The 19206-nt window shown below is 34.9% G+C and overlaps 1 protein-coding gene and 1 pseudogene across 1 annotated transcript; one reads left to right on the plus strand and one right to left on the minus strand.

Moving 5' to 3' along the window:
* Positions 1 to 2834: 2834 nt before the first annotated feature.
* LOC145596156 (protein LATERAL BRANCHING OXIDOREDUCTASE 1-like) lies at positions 2835 to 11941 on the plus strand. Its single transcript, XM_081652578.1, has 5 exons — positions 2835 to 3098; positions 3181 to 3425; position 3830; positions 11262 to 11594; positions 11705 to 11941. The coding sequence occupies exons 1-5, from the start codon at positions 2835 to 2837 to the stop codon at positions 11939 to 11941; spliced, it is 1080 nt and encodes a 359-aa protein (XP_081508704.1).
* A 3352-nt stretch (positions 11942 to 15293) lies between these two features.
* Positions 15294 to 16394, minus strand: LOC145595875 (cytosolic sulfotransferase 13 pseudogene; annotated as a pseudogene).
* Between the last annotated feature and the right edge of the window lie 2812 nt (positions 16395 to 19206).

The following is a 19206-nucleotide window of genomic DNA, read 5'->3' on the forward strand; positions in this document are numbered from 1 at the left end:
GGAGTACCTGGTGGCCGACGGTCGACGAGTTGAGGAGGAGGAGGAGTGTCGTTGGTGGAGCTGCGGCGGAGGGGGATCCGCGGCAGAGGGCAACTTAGGTTCTCTCTCCTTCCCCTTCTCTCTTTCTCTCCTTCTCCTTTTGTTCGAAAATGCCCAAATGATTCTGAGGTTTTTTTTTCTTTAAGTCCAACAGATTTCCGACGGCTATTCATATGGATAAAAGCCATCGGAAATTAAATTTCCTATGGACATAAACCATCGGAAATATAAATTTCGATGGCTTTTCCATCTGATATAGGCCGTCGGAAATTTCCTATGGCTAATTATCCATCGGAAATGTTTTTTCGAATTTTAAATTTTAAAAAACACATTTCCTATGGAAAAAAGCCATCGCAAAAAATTAGTTCCTACGGCTTATTAAACCATCGTAAGTTTCCGATGGCTAAATCCATCGGAAATTTTTTTATCCATCGGAAAAATACGATGGGTTTCTAAACCATCGGAATTTCAAAATTTTCCGACGGTTTTTATAGGACATCGGAATTGTTCCATCGGAAATAAGCCATTTTCTTGTAGTGTAAATAGGGTCCGAATCTCTGTTTTTCAGATGATCAACTCTATCAACTCTCATCAAGAATTACTTAATTCTTATTTTCTCTCTCTCTTTCTAAACCAACCTTTTTACAAAATACAATATTCCGCATTCACAAGTTCTTGAAACACCTAGCCAAGTTCGAAGTTGCCTTCGTCCTAGACGTGCAAGGTTGATATTTTCTGAGGGTTTGGTCCAAAATTAGTCAAAACTTTATTTTATTTGATTTCAATTTAATTCTTTAATTATTCTTTATTTTCATTGAAGTTTACTAACTTGTGTATTTTGTTATTAGAAAGAGGTACGAGGCTTCAAAGTAAGTAGATTAGCTTACTCCCTATTTTATTAACAATGTAGATTGCATGCTTATTATTGTTTTATGACTCCTAGTATCATGTTAGGATGTTTAATTCCTAGTATCATGTTAGGATGTTATCTTATGCTTTCTAGTATCATGTTTAGGGTGCCTTTGCTCTTTCTAATAGCATGTTAGTACCATGTTAGGTTTAAAGCTTTGATCTTTGATGTTTAGTGACATGCTAGGATTGGTTATTAATCTTGTTAGTATCATGCCTAGGATCTTGCTATTATTATTAAGCTTTATTATGCCTTATCATGCTATTATCATTGTTATTGTTATTTATTGATTATTATTATTGTTTATTATTATGTTGCTTTATATTTTTATTGTTATTGCTTGATCACACCTTTTATGCATGCTAAAGGGAATTTGTACTTGAAATCACGCATAATAAGATAATTAATAATTTGGTTTAGGCTAATGTGATTTTAACTCAAGTGATCGCCAATAATAGTTTTATTTGTGCATTAATATTCAACCAACATAGATAAACAGGGTAGGTTTAATATAATGTTTGTATGTTATTCGAAAAGCGCACATGAGTACGAGCAGAACAAAGTAGAGGCCTATTTTATAGGGCGGGTCCTTTCTTTTGTAGATTGGATTCGTACCCTCATCCCCGGATCCTGTTTGGTTCAAGACCTTATGGAGTTGATGGTCCTTTTGGATTGTCTTTTGGGTTTACAAGTTCCTAAAACTTGTTGGCGACTCTTTTGCTCTCTTTTTTTCCCTTTGGAACGCCACCATACTTTAGTGTATGATCACAGTGGGGTTCAAGTTTGGGATCATAGTGCTTGAAAAATTCCCCACAGAAACAATAAAATATTTTTTTTTTGACAAGAAGAGAAAGGAGTTCATTAATGAAAGATAGTCAAACGCGACGGCACTTACAAACAATTCCGAAGAAATCTAAAATTCCAATACAAATACAATTCACCTTAGAACTAGTTACATCGCAGATTCGATCAACGATCGCCTTTATAAAAATCTTCATCTGAAGCAATACAATATGTGAGTTAGCACTAATTCAGCTTGAGATCCACATATGAATAGTTGTTTGGGTGAAAAAACTCATATGACCTTCTAGACATTTTTGGAGATTGCGAAACCCTAAATCTTTAAACTTTGACAGACAAACAAACAAATAAAATAAACCTAATAGATCAAACTCCATCATAAAGATGTGATCTTTTATTGAAAGAAATTAAAAAGGTTTTTTGGGCATACCACCGGTAAAAATACCGATGGAAGCCCCTACAAAAATTTACAATTGAGATTAGAAGAAAAGATAGAGAAGGAGAAGATTGAAGGAAAACCTTCAAAAAAGTAGAGAAAATCTAGCAATGGAGGCTAGAAAAACCTCCCAAGGGAGAAACCCTAGAGGGAACCAAAAAACCCTCCCAAGGAGAAAACCTAGAGGGAACTCCGAAAAGTTGTGATAGACTCGTCTCACAATAAAATATTATAAAACAGACATTATAGCATAAAAAATATCGGTAATAATTTTTCTCAAAGGGCTAGCTGTATTGGAATCCTTATTAAGGTCAAAGTTAGGAATCTTTAATAGGGTGCATACATAATACATCTTACACAAATTAAAACTATAGTCAAGTGGTAGGAAAAGTGAGAATCTCCTCCCGTTAATTGTTGAACCGCCTTTAATGATAAGTAGTGCTGCTGTGCTGTAGCCGTGAGTGAAGGCTAAGTCAATTAACGTGCATTTTATTTTACTAGTATCCTAATTCTTTAAATAGGCCTTCCTCCTTTCATTTGTAATACATATTTTGGGATAGAGGGGGTAAATAAATCTAAAATCTCCGTCAATTGACATTATAAACAACGTAACATATCCAATTTGTCATTTTAGTATTACCAAGTAAGATGGCTGTATCATCTATACCTCCTCTGATACTTGAACTGCCACCAAAACCAGTTCAAGAATTGATCAAATCTACTGATAAAGATGTCCCAGAAAGATACAGAGTCCAACTTCCAAATAAATTAGATGATAATAATCACTCTCAAATTCAATATATGGACAGTCCAGTAATTGATCTTAGCCTACTTTCAGCTGCATCACCAAGCCAACACGAACAAGAACTGCGAAAACTTCGATCTGTTCTTGATTCCTGGGGTTGCTTACAGGTTTGTTTAAATAAGACTATTTGCCATAATATATTTAGATCATTAGACTTATTATTTTGCAACTTTGCTGATGTTTTTTTAGCTTATTAATCATGGGTTATCAAGCTCGTTACTTGATCAAATCCGTGAACTTGGGAATGAATTCTTTGCTCTGCCATTAGAAGAAAAACAGAAGCATAGCAGAACATTGGACTGCGTTGAAGGTTATGGAGGCGATACAGCTTCCGAGGGTCAGAGTTTTAATTGGAATGACAAACTACATCTCAAAGTTTACCCTCTTGAAAACCGGAATTTTAAGCTTTGGCCTGAATATTTACAACATTTCAGGTGAGAAATTTCAGCATACTACCTTTTACTAATATGATTCAAAATTATATATTTCTTCCGTTATTTTATTATTGCACCACTTGTCTTTTAAGGAAATTTCACAAATATTGCACCATTTTCATTAAAAGAAACAAAATATGTGTGTTCACACTGTAAATATCCAATATACCCTTACCTTTAACACTTGATTCTTTACTTTTTGTTTATACTAGGGCAGCTAACGCGCGCGCATAGCTAGTCATATCTAGTTACTCTTTCGGCGAGGTCTTAAAATCACAAATTTAGTTATTGGCAAAATTAGTGACAAAAAAATATGTACACAACTATGTTTATGAGTATAAATATCCAAGACAACTAACATTAATGCATGAAAGCAAATAAGTACATAATTAAATATTTCAGAGGGTATAATTGTCCAAACACTATTCATTAAAAAAAGGAAAATTTCACATTTGCTACCAGCCAAAGCAGTGTATTTCATATTTGCTACCCCTTAAAAATTTTATTTTATGTTACTACCACTGAAACTGACTAACTTCGAAAATAACTACCACCTGTCTTAGGCCGTTACTGTTTCTGTCAAGTGGGGTCCACTCCAACGGATACTTGTTAATTGCCCCCAATTTAAATACGATTGCTCAAGCTTTGGCTTCATCAATTCTTTGTGATATCAATTGGAGGAAATTAAATCAGCAATTGAAACAATTGAAACCAAAAATCAACCAAACACGGAAGGGCGAATTCATTGGCTTTGCACAATTGGTGTATCTGGGTGGCATTTTCTGGGAATTGCGCAGCACGAAAAGGTTAGTTGTTGGTTTAATCGAGCAATTTAGGTGACTTTTGTTCAATGATTTGATTAATTAGTAGATTTAGTAGTAAATAGTAATGTTTAATTTGGTGTAATTGATTTGAGGAGGCTGTAATTTGAAGTAATTTATGTGGAAAAAAAATTAGGGTTCTTGAGTGTAATAATTTGGGGGTTTTTTCCGTTTGGTTTGAAAACCATGAAATTGAAATTGTTGCTGGGCAATTAAAGTGTGTAATGTGGTAATGGTTCATTAATTATGTGTTATTGCAGCGAATCATGTCTTTGGTTAGGTGTTCACCCTCAAAATACAAGAAATGTGATTGTGGTGTACCCATGGCAAAGCTAACCTCATGGACTAGAGAGAATCCAGGCAGGAAGTTTCTGAGTTGCAAATTCTATGATCCCAATACTGAAACAAGGGGCTGCAAGAGTTTTTGTTGGTTGGATGAAGAGGATGGGACTGATTGGCAATGGGATGTGATCAACCAATTGATACTTGACAAAAAACTAATGAAGGGTGAGATTAGCTCACTAAAAGCAGAAGTGGATGATCTTACTGGACAGAGGAGGTGCCTCCTAAGTGAGATTGACAACCTGAAGGTGAAGTGCAGAGCTTTGAAGGGTGACAGGAAGAGGTACTCTGAAGAAGGGCAGCAGAACAGGAACTGCTCTGGATTTGTAGCTGTAGGTGTTGTATTTTGCATTGTTTTCTTCATGCTAGGGCTGTTAGTTGTGGTGAAGAAAGCTTAGGTTAGTGTAGGGTCTATGTTAGTATGGGAAAAGTGTGTCCTTGTTTTTTTATCAAGTAACCAAGTGTAATTGATTTAGTATTGTCTGCTGTAAAATAGTGGACATTTTGAATGCTGTAAAAAAGTAGTTTATGAATAAACAAGTTTTTAACCATTGCAAAGTTAACTGCTGAAATAACTGTTCCAAAAGGATTACAGGCTTAAATTTGTAGCATAACCAACCATAAGTCACAAACATTGTCATTCATAATTCAACATCTTAAAAAAAAAAAAAAAAATTCCAAGAGTTTACAGAAGACACATAAACTGTAAATTCAAAGGGCTATGTTCTTTCCCTTAGCCTTTGACCTTGTTGTGGTAGCTGAAGCTTGAGTGTTTTGGCTGCAACTGAATGGCTGTGAGGTTTGAGCTTGCTGTGACTGCAGAACCTCCTTCTGCTGCTTGTTCTGCTGCTTCTGCTTCTGCTGCATCTGCTGTTGTTTCTGTTGCTCTTGTGGAAATGTTTTGTTTCCAATACTGTTTGGCCCAGCAGTAGGTCCACTCTGAAAAAAGTAACAGAACACCACAATCTGAGTTAGTTGAAACAATTTAACTCCAACATCGGTATTTATTACAGGCAAAAAAAATCAGAAACAATAAAAGGTGACACTGTTATTACATTAGCAGTTGCTCTGTCAGCTTTCTTTCTCCTTTGTTCATTCATCCAAGGTGTGTTTAGGACAGGCTTAGAGGACACAGCAGGCTGAGATGACAGGACAGGGTCAGTGACTGTTGGGGCCTCAGTGTTAGGTGCAGATTTGAAACTCTTGGCATAATGACCAAGTGTTCCATAGTTTCTGCACCTTTTTTGGAATTTAGGGCCCTTCTGTTGTGGCTTGTTGCTGGCTGATGTCCCTTCTCCCTTCTCTAGCTTTCTCTTCTTGGATTTAGGCCTCCCAGGCATCACTCTCACAGCTGGTGGAAGTGGTTGTCTCATGTTAATCTTCTCCCAGTGCTTTGGGCCTGGCATAGGCTGGATGGCATCTTGATATGCAAGCATGTAGGTTGACCTACTGTAGTAAGCATCCACATAGTCATCTGGGTCCACCCTTTTGTCAAGTATGCAAGCATAAGCATGCACACAAGGTATGCCGGTCAACTGCCAGTGATAACAGGAGCATGCCTTCATCTTTAAGTCCACAACCACCTTATCACCATTCAATTCAACTTCATAGCTGTCCCCTCTGGATAACTGCACATTGCAATACCTAGCAGCCCTTTCTATTCTCCCAAACACCTTGCTCACATATGGCATGTTTTTCCCTTCCAATTTTTGAACTGCCTCCCACTTTTCACAGTTTCTCTTCATCATATAACATCTCAACCACTCCATTTGAGTGAGGATGGGCTTGTCTCTTGCATCCTTGATGACAGCATTGAAAGTTTCACATAAATTGTTGAGCAGCATGTTAGACTTGCACCAATCAGAAAAGGCATGTCTTGACCAGTGTGATGGAGAGATGCTTGCTAAATACTCATATGCTTCTTCAGATAAGAACTTGATTGACTCCATTGCAACCTCAAAGTCAAACTAAATCCAAAAAAAAAAAGGAAATATGAGTAGACACCTATGCATACACTTGGATTTTGAAGAGAAAGGAATTTCAACACATTGATTTACCAAATACAACTATATCATAGTCAAACAATACAATACACCACATGCACTATTTTTTTGGACACTCACAGAACATACACATTAAAAAGAAGCAAAAACATATTGACTTACCAAAGTGGTTGCCCTTGCTGCATTCCAAAATAACTCCTTGAAAGTGGAGCCAGTGAATTGGAGCTTGAAATTAGCCCAAATATGCCTGACACAGAATCTTTTTTCAGCATTTGGGACTAATTGTTCAAAGGCTTCCAGAAGACCCTAAAAAAAAAAATTTGTTAGTAATACTAGTAAACTACTACACAGCTATGCAAAGTTAAATAAAAAAAAGTGCAGTTATAGGAGGGTATACCTTTTGTCTGTCACTCATAAAGGTGAACCCCAGTCCTTCATTGCAATCACCTATGTCAGTTTGCAGGCACTGAATGAACCAGCACCAGGTGTCCTTGTTCTCCACCTCAACTGTAGCCCATGCAAATGGGAAAATCTGGTTGTTCCCATCTTTCCCAACATCCACTAGTATTTGACCAGGGTAGGCACCTTTCAAGTGACACCCATCTAACCCAATGAGAGGCCTACATCCCTTGTTGAAACCTTTTTTCAATGCAGCCAAACAGACATACATCCTCATGAAAAGAGGAGGTTCTGGTCTGTCTACTCTCTCAACCACAACATATACAACACTCTCAGGATTATACTTGAGCACAGCTTTCCCATAATCCCAAACCCTTGCATATTGCTCTGCTGCAGAGCCATATATCATGAACTTTGCTCTGGCTCTTGCTAGCCAAGCCAGTGAATACCCAATATGTATTCCTAAATCACTAAGAACCCTAGCTCTGAATGTCTTGATTTTCCAACTTGGATTGCTCCTCCACTCCTCAACATACTTCTCTGCCAAGTATTCAGCAGAAATACATGCATTCATCCTTGATCTCATGCACCTATGGTTTAACCTCAGCTCCTTGATTTGCCAAGCACTACTCTTGTAAATTCTCCTTGCAGACACCTTAAAATCACACTTTTTCACTCCCTCACCACATGTACATTGAGGCAAGTTGCTCCTCTTAGAGTTCCACACACAGTTACATCTCTTTCTGCAGAAAATAGTGATTCTCTGACCACCATTGTGCAAGTAATAGAATTCATACCTATTCTCTATAGCATGAGTTCTCAGTGCTCTCCTTAACACCCCACTATTGCTAAACTTCTGCCTATCTAACAGCACAACTGGCTTCTTGAAGTCAGTGTCTTCTCTGAACCATGGACTTGTGTCCTCTTCTTCATTTGACCCATGAAGACTCCTAAGTTCATCTGAGTCACTTCCCTCAGCCTGTACCTGAAGATCAGAACACCCAATGTCCTTTCCCAGTTGATGTACCTGCTTTTCTGTGTACTCAGCAAGCTTGTTGTGAGTATGGCTGCCTGTGACAAGCTGTAGACTATTCTCCACCTCACCTAATAAACCCCTTTTTGTTTGAACATGCCACTGCTCCTCCTCTTCATCAGTCACTTCCAAATCTTCCTCACCAGCCTTCCAGTCAACATCCAAATCACTCAGATCTGTTGAAGATGATCCAGATTCTGATCCAGAATCATCATCTTTGAACAACCTCTTGGTACACTTTCTCACAGACTTCCTCTTCCCTTTCACTTCACCCTGTTCATTCACCTCACAAAGTACTCCCTTGCCCTTACCTTGCACACCACTAACTTTCTCTTCCAATACCCTGGTAGCACTCTCACCCTCCCCCTTTCCAGAATCTTTGTGAAACCTGGGGCTTCTCCTACAGACAGATTCAATGGCTTTCCTAGGTTGTAACTTTGTTCTAGGTTGTGAAGGAGGAAGTTGCTTTATGTAATCTGTACTTGGACTAATGGCAGCTGTGGGGGGCTCACTCTCAATAGGTTTTGCTTTCCTTGGGCTTCTCCTAGTAACAAGGGTTTTTTTTGTATTTGGGGCCTTAGTTACAGCAGGGTTAGATTCAACATTAGACAGCTGGTATGTTTGGGATGGTATGGACTGAGAAGGGTTTGAATTGGGTTGCTGTGATCCAGATCCATTACCATTTACACTTGGGTTAGTTGGATTAGAATGGGATGGGTGTGAATTGGGTCCAGATGGGTTGGATGTGGATGGGTTGTCAAGAATTACAGCAGGTGGGTGATACCTGTCCCACTCTTCCACCCCCACACATTGAAACAGCTCCACATGCCCCTCATTATGTTTGGACTCTAAGAAGCCCCTAACATCATCATCATTCTCAATCCTCCTCTTCCCATTTACCCAAGTCTTCCCTGCCTCCTTATACCACAAACTGTAGATCTGAGGAACCTCCCAACCTATGTCTCTAAAGCCCTCACTACACAGGTACCTCAAGTAGCTCACACTCCTTACAAAACTAACTGGCACACTATTCTTCCAGTAAACAAACCCACCTTCATATACCAAATATGGCCTCCCCCTTCTGTGCTTTTCAACAAACCCTCCAAATAACCTAAGCTTAATGTCAACTGTCTCCTCACCATCCATATTTATCTACAGACACAACAAGTAAACAATGCATATATATTCAATTAATAAATCAACCATGACAGAGCACAAACTGAGCAATTATAAACAATGACAGCATAAAACACAAATGCAAAGCAAAATATGTTTAATTAATTGCACAATTAGTGAATAATTTAAGTGAAGCGCAAGTATTTAGGGTTTAATAATCCAGCAATGTTGTCAAAATTGCCCACATTAACAGTAAGTAATTGCAAATTAACCACCATTGCAGCTGAGTTGGACCACTACATACAAGTATGAAAAGAAGCTCTTACCTGTCAATTGCTGTCAGAAGATTCTTCGACCTTCCACTTCAGCAAAGAAGATGGCGCTTTTCCAGGTTGGAACTCCTCCTTCAATCAGATTCTTCCACGCACACAAGCCCTAGATCTGAGGAGAACTTAGAGAGAGAATGAAATTGACCAAGTGAAAGAGAGAGAAAGAAAGAATCGAAAAAAAAAATCAACCAAAAAAATTTAATTTTGGTCAATTATGGAGGTTGGGAAAAAATTAATGGAGGAAGAGAGAGAGAGAAAGAACAGAGTGACGGGGAGAGGGAGGGAGTAAGAGGGAGGTAGTTAGAGGGGTGGGACCCACTAACGGTTCTTTCACAGAATCCATTAAGTGGTAGTTATTTTCGAAGTTAGTCAGTTTCAGTGGTAGTAACATAAAATAAAATTTTTAAGGGGTAGCAAATATGAAATACACTGCTTTGGCTGGTAGCAAATGTGAAATACCCCTTAAAAAAACTTGTACATATTAATGAGGGTATATATGTAAATGCACATTTTAAAGGGTATAATTGACATTACACTATTCATAAGAGTAAGTTTCTACTTTTTATAAGGTAGGGATATCACATAGCCTTATTTGTACTTTTACCCTTCTCTCTCCTCATATTTCCCACTACCAAAAAATGTGTGCCCAACATGTATGGTGCAATAATAAAAAATGGAGGAGTTAACATTTACTTGCAACTTTGAAATATTTTATGTCTCCCAAATAATACCCAAAGTAGCAAATAGATATTAATAGAGGTAGTATAAGAATCCTTTCTTATGTAAGAACATCTCATGTTTTAAGCTTTTTTCCATGTTCTAAATTATTTTCTACTTATGTTCTAAAGTTTTTCTATATTCTAAATTTTTTCTACTTATGCTCCAAATTATTTTTCTTATGTTCAAAATTATTTTTTTTTGGCTTATATTCTAGATCTGTTCCTATATTCTAAATATTTTTTCAGCTTATGTTCCAAATATTTTCCTATGTTCTAAACTATTTTTTCAGCTTATGTTATAAATTATTTTTTCAAATTATGTTCGAAATTATTTTTCTTATGTTCTAAGTTTTTGTTTCTTTATTTTCTAAATTTTTGCTGCTTTTGTTCTAAATTTTTTCTGCTTAAGTTTTAAATTTTTTCGGCTTACGTTTTAAATTTTTTCTGCTTATGTTCCAAAAAAATTTCTGCTAATTCTAATTTTTTTTTTTCTATGTTCCAAACATAAACTCCTCAAAATTACAGATTTGCCGTTACTAAAGGATCAACTTTAGATGGTTAGATCAAAATAATAAAGGACTTAGATTGGTTCTTATATAGTGGAGGGTTCTTATATGAGTCTTCCTCTCTCTCTCTCTCTCTCTCCCTTTGGTCGGAAAAGAGGGTTTGACCCAGTTATCCAGTGTTGACCCGACCACGTGCGAGGCACGTGACCTTTGAAAACCACTAGGTCACATGCCTCACACGTGGTTGGGTCAATGCTGGAAAATAAGGTCAAACCCTCTTTTCTGGTCAAATGTGTGTCATTGCAATATATATATATATATATATATATATATATATATATATATATATATATATATATATATATATATATATATATATATATATATGATTCTTTGTAAAAAAAATTTGATTAAGGTATGTCATTGTAAAAACACAATTTATAATGTGGTTTCTTGCAAAAAATTTCTTATAAAATGTGGTTTTTTGCAAAATTTCCATATATATATTACTCTCGTTTAATTTTTCTTGCACCAATATTGATATACAAAGTATATGATCATATTGCAGGAAACATTGGAAGAGTACGCTATGGAAGTTAGGAGCGTAATGAAAACCGTCTTAGAAGCGATTGCAACATCACTTGAGTTGGACGAAAATAGCTTTCTGAGGGAGTGTGGAGGAGTGGAAGCAATAAACATGTTCACTAGATTCAACTATTATCCGCCATGTTCAAAAGCAGAACAAGTTTTAGGCCTTAAACCACATTCTGATGGTTCAGCAGTTACCATTCTCCTGCAAGACAAACTAGTTGAAGGTTTACAAGTTCAAAAAGACGGTATATGGTTTAAAGTTCCGATTGTTCCTAATGCCCTTTTTATCATCATTGGTGACCAGTTGGAGGTACGTATTTTGAAAAGGAATTTATCACTATTACTGCAATAATAGACCTTTTATTCTGTTTTTGGCTGGATCACTAATTTCTAACTGATAACGAAATGTGATGTATGCAGATAATGAGCAATGGCATGTTAAAGAGTGTAAGGCACAAGGTGGTGATAGATAAGGAGAATGAAAGGATTTCTGTGGCTACGGCATGTTCACCACCCTTCGATAAAGAAATAGGACCATTAAGTGAGCTAATTGACGAGGAAAGACCGCAACTATACAAGAAGATCAAGAACTATGTCAGTTTTTTGTTCCAATATTATTCATTTGGAGAAAAAGCCATCAATGCAATGAAAATCTGAACCTCTGGCTATAATACTCGTTGTAGGTTGTTTTATAAGGGCGTTTCAGAAATAAACCTAACTAAAATAAAGTCGATAAGGCTATGTACATTCAAATGTCTATAAATCATATGTAAGTTTAGATAAACTTAGTTCAAGCAACAAGGAAAATTTGTCACAAAGGAATCAAGGAAGTATTACATTAGAAGATGTTAATGAAGATTTGATTGAACATTATCTTTCTATCAGCGGCTCTCGACCCCTTCCCGACCTATACATACGAACGAGCGGTCTACTCCGCATTGGGATGTTGTTGGGGTGGCAAGTTGCCGATGTTGAGCTATACTTTACCAACACTTGTGCACCTGACTTTGGCGAAGATGAGTTCCTTGACGCTTTGCGCTCCTATCAACAAAGGACTTATAGGTGTTGGGAAAGATGCACGCAATAAACAATCACAAGCGGAAGCACAATAATCTCATTTTCCCAAACGTGTTGTAGAATGGGAAATTACTACCAATCTTAAGCAAACACAATATTGACAACAACAAGAAAATCTAAATAGCCCAAATGCAATAAAAATAAAGCACACCAAGATATACGTGGAAACCCAAACCGGGAGAAAAACCACGAGTACCGAAAGCCGACAACAAGCCCTTCTACTAATCAATAAAATTAATGGGTACACGAAATTAACCTTCTCTAAACAATGCTAGAGGCTCTAAAACATCAGACAACAAGTTTGGAATAAACCATTCTCCATATACAATACTAATTAGTGGATAAACTCAATTATGGAGTGATTAGGGCTAAATAGAGATTACCAACATCCGGAGCACAAAACGATAATCCGACCGTTGGATATGTAGCTTGGGATGGCAGGAATTTTGTGTCAAAATTTGGAGACGATCGAGCAACGTTTGACCATCCGATCGAGTAGAAAACCGTGACAGCTTCTATGGAGAACTTCCCCTTTCTCCTCTTTGCTTTCCCTCTTGTTTTGTACGTGAGATATTAGCTTGTTGTGTACACTTTTGTTCCAGCTGCACACCCCTATTTCAACCCCTTACTTTGACTTTCTTACTCACCTTTTACTTCATATGGGCCCAAGGTGAAATACACATATGGTTATGCCATTTATATTAGCCCGCTAAAAAGGGCTTCAACCTCCAAGTAGGAGGGAACACCCCAATAATAGGTTGTTTGGCAGTTAAAATGAGAGCAATATGTTAGAGTTTCTCCTGGCCAAAGTTACTGAAACTCCTAGCTTAGATTGTGGTGCTGCTTCTTGATTGTTCTTAAAATTGCTAGACACCTTTTAGTATTTTTTGTTAATCATGAAATAATAGAGCCCAATGTCATAATAATAAGGAAATTTTGTGAAAAACTATCTATTATAGTTCAGAATTTGCAAGAAACTACCTATTTAAAAAAATATTGTAATTGACTACCTAACTTTTGAAAAATGTTGTAATTTACTACCTTATGCCGGATTATGAAGTTTGACCAAAATTTTCCGGCATTGACTTGGTCACGTGACACTTAGTGACCATCACGTGGGAAAATTGTGAGAAAATTTGCGAAAGAAAAGGGTCATTAAGTGTCACGTGATGGTCACGTGACCAAGTCAACGCCAGAGAATTTTGGTCAAACTCCTTCATAATCCGGCGTAAGGTATTAAATTACAACATTTTTTCAAAAATTAGGTAGTCAATTACAACATTTTTTTAATAGGTAGTTTCTCGTAGATTCTGGACTATAATAGATAGTTTTTCACAAAATAATAAATAGATTCTAAAAAGAAACTCGAAACTTTCACCATTTCTCAACAAACTTCTACTTTGAGCATAAAAAGATTAAAAACCAAACTCTATATTACAAAACCAACACTACATACTTTAATTTTTGATCCAAAATGAAGATGGAAAACAAAGGCCCAAATAAAAAGTGAATCCAGAATCTAGACCAATAACACAACATAAGGGCCCAAAGATTTTAAGAACTCCAATGGAGGATTTATCGAAGTTTATGCGAGGATATAACAGTCTTCCTTTGTCATATATTAGTTCGTTGCAACTTTGAAATTTTTATGTCTAATATTATTCACAAATAATACTCAAAATTGCAACTAATATATAACTAACAGAGAAAGTATAATGTTCAACAATTAAAAAGAATAGTTAAGCTCGTTCACGAGCTCTCCAGCCGAGCTTTGCTCATAAGTTCGTCTCAAGACAAACCCAAAGTCGAGCCAAAAGCTTTAGTGAGTCAGTGTTTTACCGAGTTTTGAACAAGTTGAGCTTTAACAATCGTGAACAATTTAGACTCATTGTTATCAGTTTATCACCCCGGCATATTCAAAATGGTGATCTCTACCGAGGCACACGTTTAACTCGTATGCTTGTATGATTATCACTAACCTTTCTATTGGGAAAACTAAAGTAGAAAATCTAATATATATACATATAATATATATATATATATATATATATATATATATATATATATATATTACTAAAGGCGAACCTAAAATGACACTTGGCAGTATTGTATTGAGTATTTTCCCTCTAAAAATATTTACTTCAATTTAAAAAAAAAAATCTTACCATAATGAAGGATCATTGTATCTAAATAATGAGATTTGCTTTACATAAAATCTAAAATAAACTTTCTAAAATATTAAATTATTAATTATAACTACTGTATGTGGTTATTTTTATTAATATACTCACTTTCTAATAAGGTGTCAAGTCCTTATTTTTATGTCGTTTTATAATTTTGTTGTATTATAATTACTCCGTATTAAATAATTGTGCATCTATTGTACGGGATTATATAATATAGTATAATCCGTGCATTGCACGGGAATTAAACTAGTATATATATATATATATACATATATATATATATATATATATATATATATATATATATATATATATAAAGGAGTGTTTTTCCCCGAGTTTTTAGAGAGCCACGTAGGATTTAATTTTCTTAGCGCGCCATGTAGGATTACAAATTTAAGTTGTAGCCAATTAAATAAGAGATTATTCATTTTTTACAATTAAATAATTCAAATGACATGTACGCAAAATTGCCAAATGTAATTTTATAGTTTAAATTAATTAAATATGAAAGATTATCTTTTGAGATTAGGAATTTTATCTAATATTTTAAAACTAATATAATAACAATTTAATCACATAAATATGAAAAAAAAAAATTAAATACTAACAAACCGTGCATCACACGGGCTTCATCTAGTAATAATAATAGGAAAATAGAAACATAAGCTTTTTCAAATAATTTTAAAACTGAACTACTAAAGCAAGAGTATATATGTTTTTTTTTTTTTTTTTTTTTTTGAGGGGAATGTATAAGGTACCTAACAACAGATCAGAACATGAAAAAGATCACTACTTAGTCGATTTGATCTAGCTTGATTTTGTGGACCTTCGAATTATGAGTTCATTTGATAGTATTCAAAAGAAAAACCAGCCATCTTAAGTCTTTCTAGCATTTGCTCAAATTGCTTCACCATTGTAGGAGTCAAGTAATTAGTCCAATTTCCAACCTCGCCTTTCCTAAAAAAAGCCTTGTTCTCAAATCTAGATATAACCTTACCACTCTTGTTGACCTCCATCTCTTTCAAACTTTTAAAGCTACATAGTTCTATAATCTCATCTACAACCTTTCCTTTCTCTTCCTCCTCTGAAAATGGACAACCCACAAACTCCGCCAACCTTTTCAAATGATCTCTTGGTTCCTTCTTCAACCCTTCGTATTCCAAGAATAACACCTTTTTTGGACTTTGTTTGCTTTCCTTCCAGTAGCCCAACACATGATTTTCATAAGGCCCCCATGGGGAAACACCCGAGCAAAACTTATCTACGTATTTCTCCATCATTTCCATATCGGGTTTGATCCCCTTACACGCCTCAAACTCTTGGAAAAAATGCCATATCGAAACAAAAGTGTCTAAGGGATTTCGACAAACACAAACAATCCGGCATTTTGAAGTCTTGATCGAATCTGGCAGTGAGTAATACGGCATGTGAGTAGCAAATAGTCTAGGTGAAGGTATTTTAGATAAGTCTGGTAGTTTTTCATTGACTTTTTGGTAAACTGTTGTTTCTAAATGTGAGATGAGCTCATGCGGATTTTTGGTGTGAAAAGGGTGTTGAGTAAGATCATTAGATAAATTCTTACGATTTACAATGGCAAAAATAAGGGATTTTAGCCATGTTGTACCGGTTTTGGGTTGGCTTGCTAAGATTATATCACTATCATGAGCTTGAAAGTGGGTTTTGGATGCAATTATTCCCTCAAAAATATAACTTAAGCACCATAAACCTTGATAGAGGTACATTGGCCAAACAAACCATGTTTCTTTTGGGAGGGTGAGTTGTAGCTCTTTGATTTCGTCTTCCGAATTTTCTAGAGCTTTGGTTCCGGTGGCCTCTAAGGGTGCCATCTAAATTAATAAAATGGGTGTCTTAACAATGGCAAAAATTTAAACTTGCATTATATAACCCATATCTAACTCCTACGGGCTAAGGCTAACTCATTAGTTACAGGCGCCGAGGCGGGCCTAAAAATGCTACGTAGCACTAATAACAATAACCTTGCTCAATATTCTAAAATTGATTACTTAATTCTTTGTACGTAGGTATAACAATAATCTTGCACAACATTCTAAAATTGAGCCCTAAATTATTTGTCTTAATATATACTTCTTCCGTTTTTATTTATTTACAACACAATATTTTAACACACACTTTAATGAAAATAATAGGTTAGGTAAATGGACAAATTAATTGACAAGAAAATATCACCAATAATAACAAAAAAGTAATAAGTTGCTATGATTCAAATTTTATAGCTGAACTTGTTTGTTCATCTTATCTAATCACAACCTTATTAGCATGTTAAAAAGACGTATTGCAAGATTTTTTTTTTCTTAACATTATATGAGTGATAACTAGTGGTTAACAAGTGGAATTTAATAAATTTGGAACTCCTTATTTTCAGGGACCTTGAAAGATCGATTACCCCACTCATACTCGGAATCCCTATTTTTTATTTCCTCCATTTTATAATAAATTTAAAATTTTCGCCAACATACATGTCATTGCATACCTTTGACTATTTGTATTTGTAATTATATACTCCGTATTATTAAAAAGTATAAAAGGTTAATATAATGAAAAAAATATATTGTACTACTTACTAAGGCCCCGTTCTCTTCACCTTAATTTTGCTGAACTGAAATTATTTTTACTAAACTGAAATTAATTTTGCTGAACTTAAATTATTTTTATTGAACTTATATTAATTTTACTGAACTGAAATTATTTTTGCTGAACTGAAATTATTTTTTACTGATTTTCTATTATAATTCTTGTTTAAGAAACTGAATTTTACTGAACTGAACTTATTTTTACTGAACTGAAACTGAACTGAAATTATTTTTACTAAATACTCCCTCCGTTTTTTAATACTTGCTCCATTTCTCCATACGCGGAGTTTTAGGAGAAATAGGAAAAAGTAACAAAATATGGAGGTAGTGGGGTAGTTGAGAAAATAAAAAATTGTAAAAAGCAAAAGTAGTGGAAGATAGGAGGAGAGATAGTATTATGTTGAGTCCACTAAGTGTGAGAAATGAATTAAATATAATAAAAACTTTCCAAAAAAGAAAATGGAGCAAGTAATTAAAAACTGTCGGAAAAGAAAAGTGGAGCAAGTAATTAAAAACAGAGAGAGTATTATTTTTTGTAAGGTGAAGAGAACAGGGTCTAATTCTTAAATTTTACATGACAACGTATGTTTTATTACATATTTACATATTGGTAAAAAATACATAATCAAAGTAAGCATATAAATGGTACTGAATTTTTTTACGATTTACGAAATGGATGGAGTAACTACTCTGTAGATATAAAAAAATGGATAGAATGAAGATATTTTAAAATGCACTCAACATCCTTACCCCCATTGCAGAAGAACATTAAAGGAAGCACCAAATAAATTTCACTTTACATGGTGAAGCTTTGAATCCACGTTTAAAAAAAAAAAAAAAAAAAAACAAAACAAAAAATTGCGGATCCTCATCAACATCTATGTCAACTATTCAACCTTGATCCTAGTTAAATACGTTGAAGCTTGAAGTATTTAATGTCTCAAATCTCAATATACTCAAATCTCAATATATTGAAGTCTTTCGAGTAAACCTATTGTCCCTTTAATTATGCTCCATTATATTGCTATTTTTGGATCAAATTTTGAAAAATCTGATGTTTGGTTACATAAATAAAAAGAGCGAAGTGAAAAATCATAGGAATTTGAAAATGCACGAGTTATTTGGTTAACAATAAAAAGTGTAAGGTCCCGTCTGTTCACCTTAAAAAAAATAATATTCAGCAAAAATAATTTCAGTTCAATAAAAATAAGTTCAGTTCAGTAAACATAATTTCAGTTCAGTAAAATTAATTTCAGTTCAGTGAAAATAATTTCAGTTCAGCAAAAATCAGTAACTGTAAAGAAGAAATACAACAGAGAATTAGTAAAAATAATTTTAGTTCAGCAAAATTAATTTCAGTTCAGTAAAACTAATTTCAGTTTAGTAAAAATAATTTAAGTTCAGCAAAAATAATTTCAGTTCAGTAAAAATAATTTTAGTTCAGCAAAAATAAGGTGAAGAGAACGGGCCTAAATGAGGGAATTGCAAATTCATGGGAATTGTGACTTCCCACAAAACATGGAAAGTTAATTACCTAACCCCCCCTAGGTAAGTCAAATTTCCCATGATTTGCAACTTCCCTCATGCCAACCAAACAACTTTATACAATTCCCATGATTTTGATGTAGGAATTTAATTCCCATGACATACAAATTCCTATGGGAAGTAAATTCCCATAACAACCAAACGATACCTTAATATATATACTTCCTTCGTCCCCTTTTGACAGTCCCTTGCAGACATTTTTCACGGGAATTAATAAACACTAATTAGAATAGTAAAAGGACATTGAAAAAGTAAATTGACATTTGGTATGCAAAAAAGTAGAGAGAGAAAGTAATAAAAGTACATGGGAAAACAAAATTTACATGGGAAATTTAAATTTGCACAAATAATATTGCAAATTGGATGAAATTTTGGTAAAAAATTAATATTAATGATTGTTGGAAAAAGCAAATGAGGTGAATATATTGGGATTAAAATTTGCCCATAAGGGACCATCAAAAGGGGACTGAGGAAATAGGACATTTTGTGAATAATTACAAGT

The sequence above is a fragment of the Chenopodium album genome, chromosome 19 (genome assembly GCF_948465745.1).
Source record: "Chenopodium album chromosome 19, dcCheAlbu1.1, whole genome shotgun sequence".
In the NCBI taxonomy this organism is placed as follows: domain Eukaryota; kingdom Viridiplantae; phylum Streptophyta; class Magnoliopsida; order Caryophyllales; family Amaranthaceae; genus Chenopodium; species Chenopodium album.

Bases quoted from the DNA above. Each gene is read 5' to 3' on its own strand.
- LOC145596156 (XM_081652578.1), top strand. From the start codon at position 2,835: ATGGCTGTATCATCTATACCTCCTCTGATACTTGAACTGCCACCAAAA. The intron at 3,099-3,180 runs GTTTGTTTAAAT...ATGTTTTTTTAG, and splicing joins ATTCCTGGGGTTGCTTACAG to CTTATTAATCATGGGTTATC. The intron at 11,595-11,704 runs GTACGTATTTTG...TGATGTATGCAG, and splicing joins TCATTGGTGACCAGTTGGAG to ATAATGAGCAATGGCATGTT.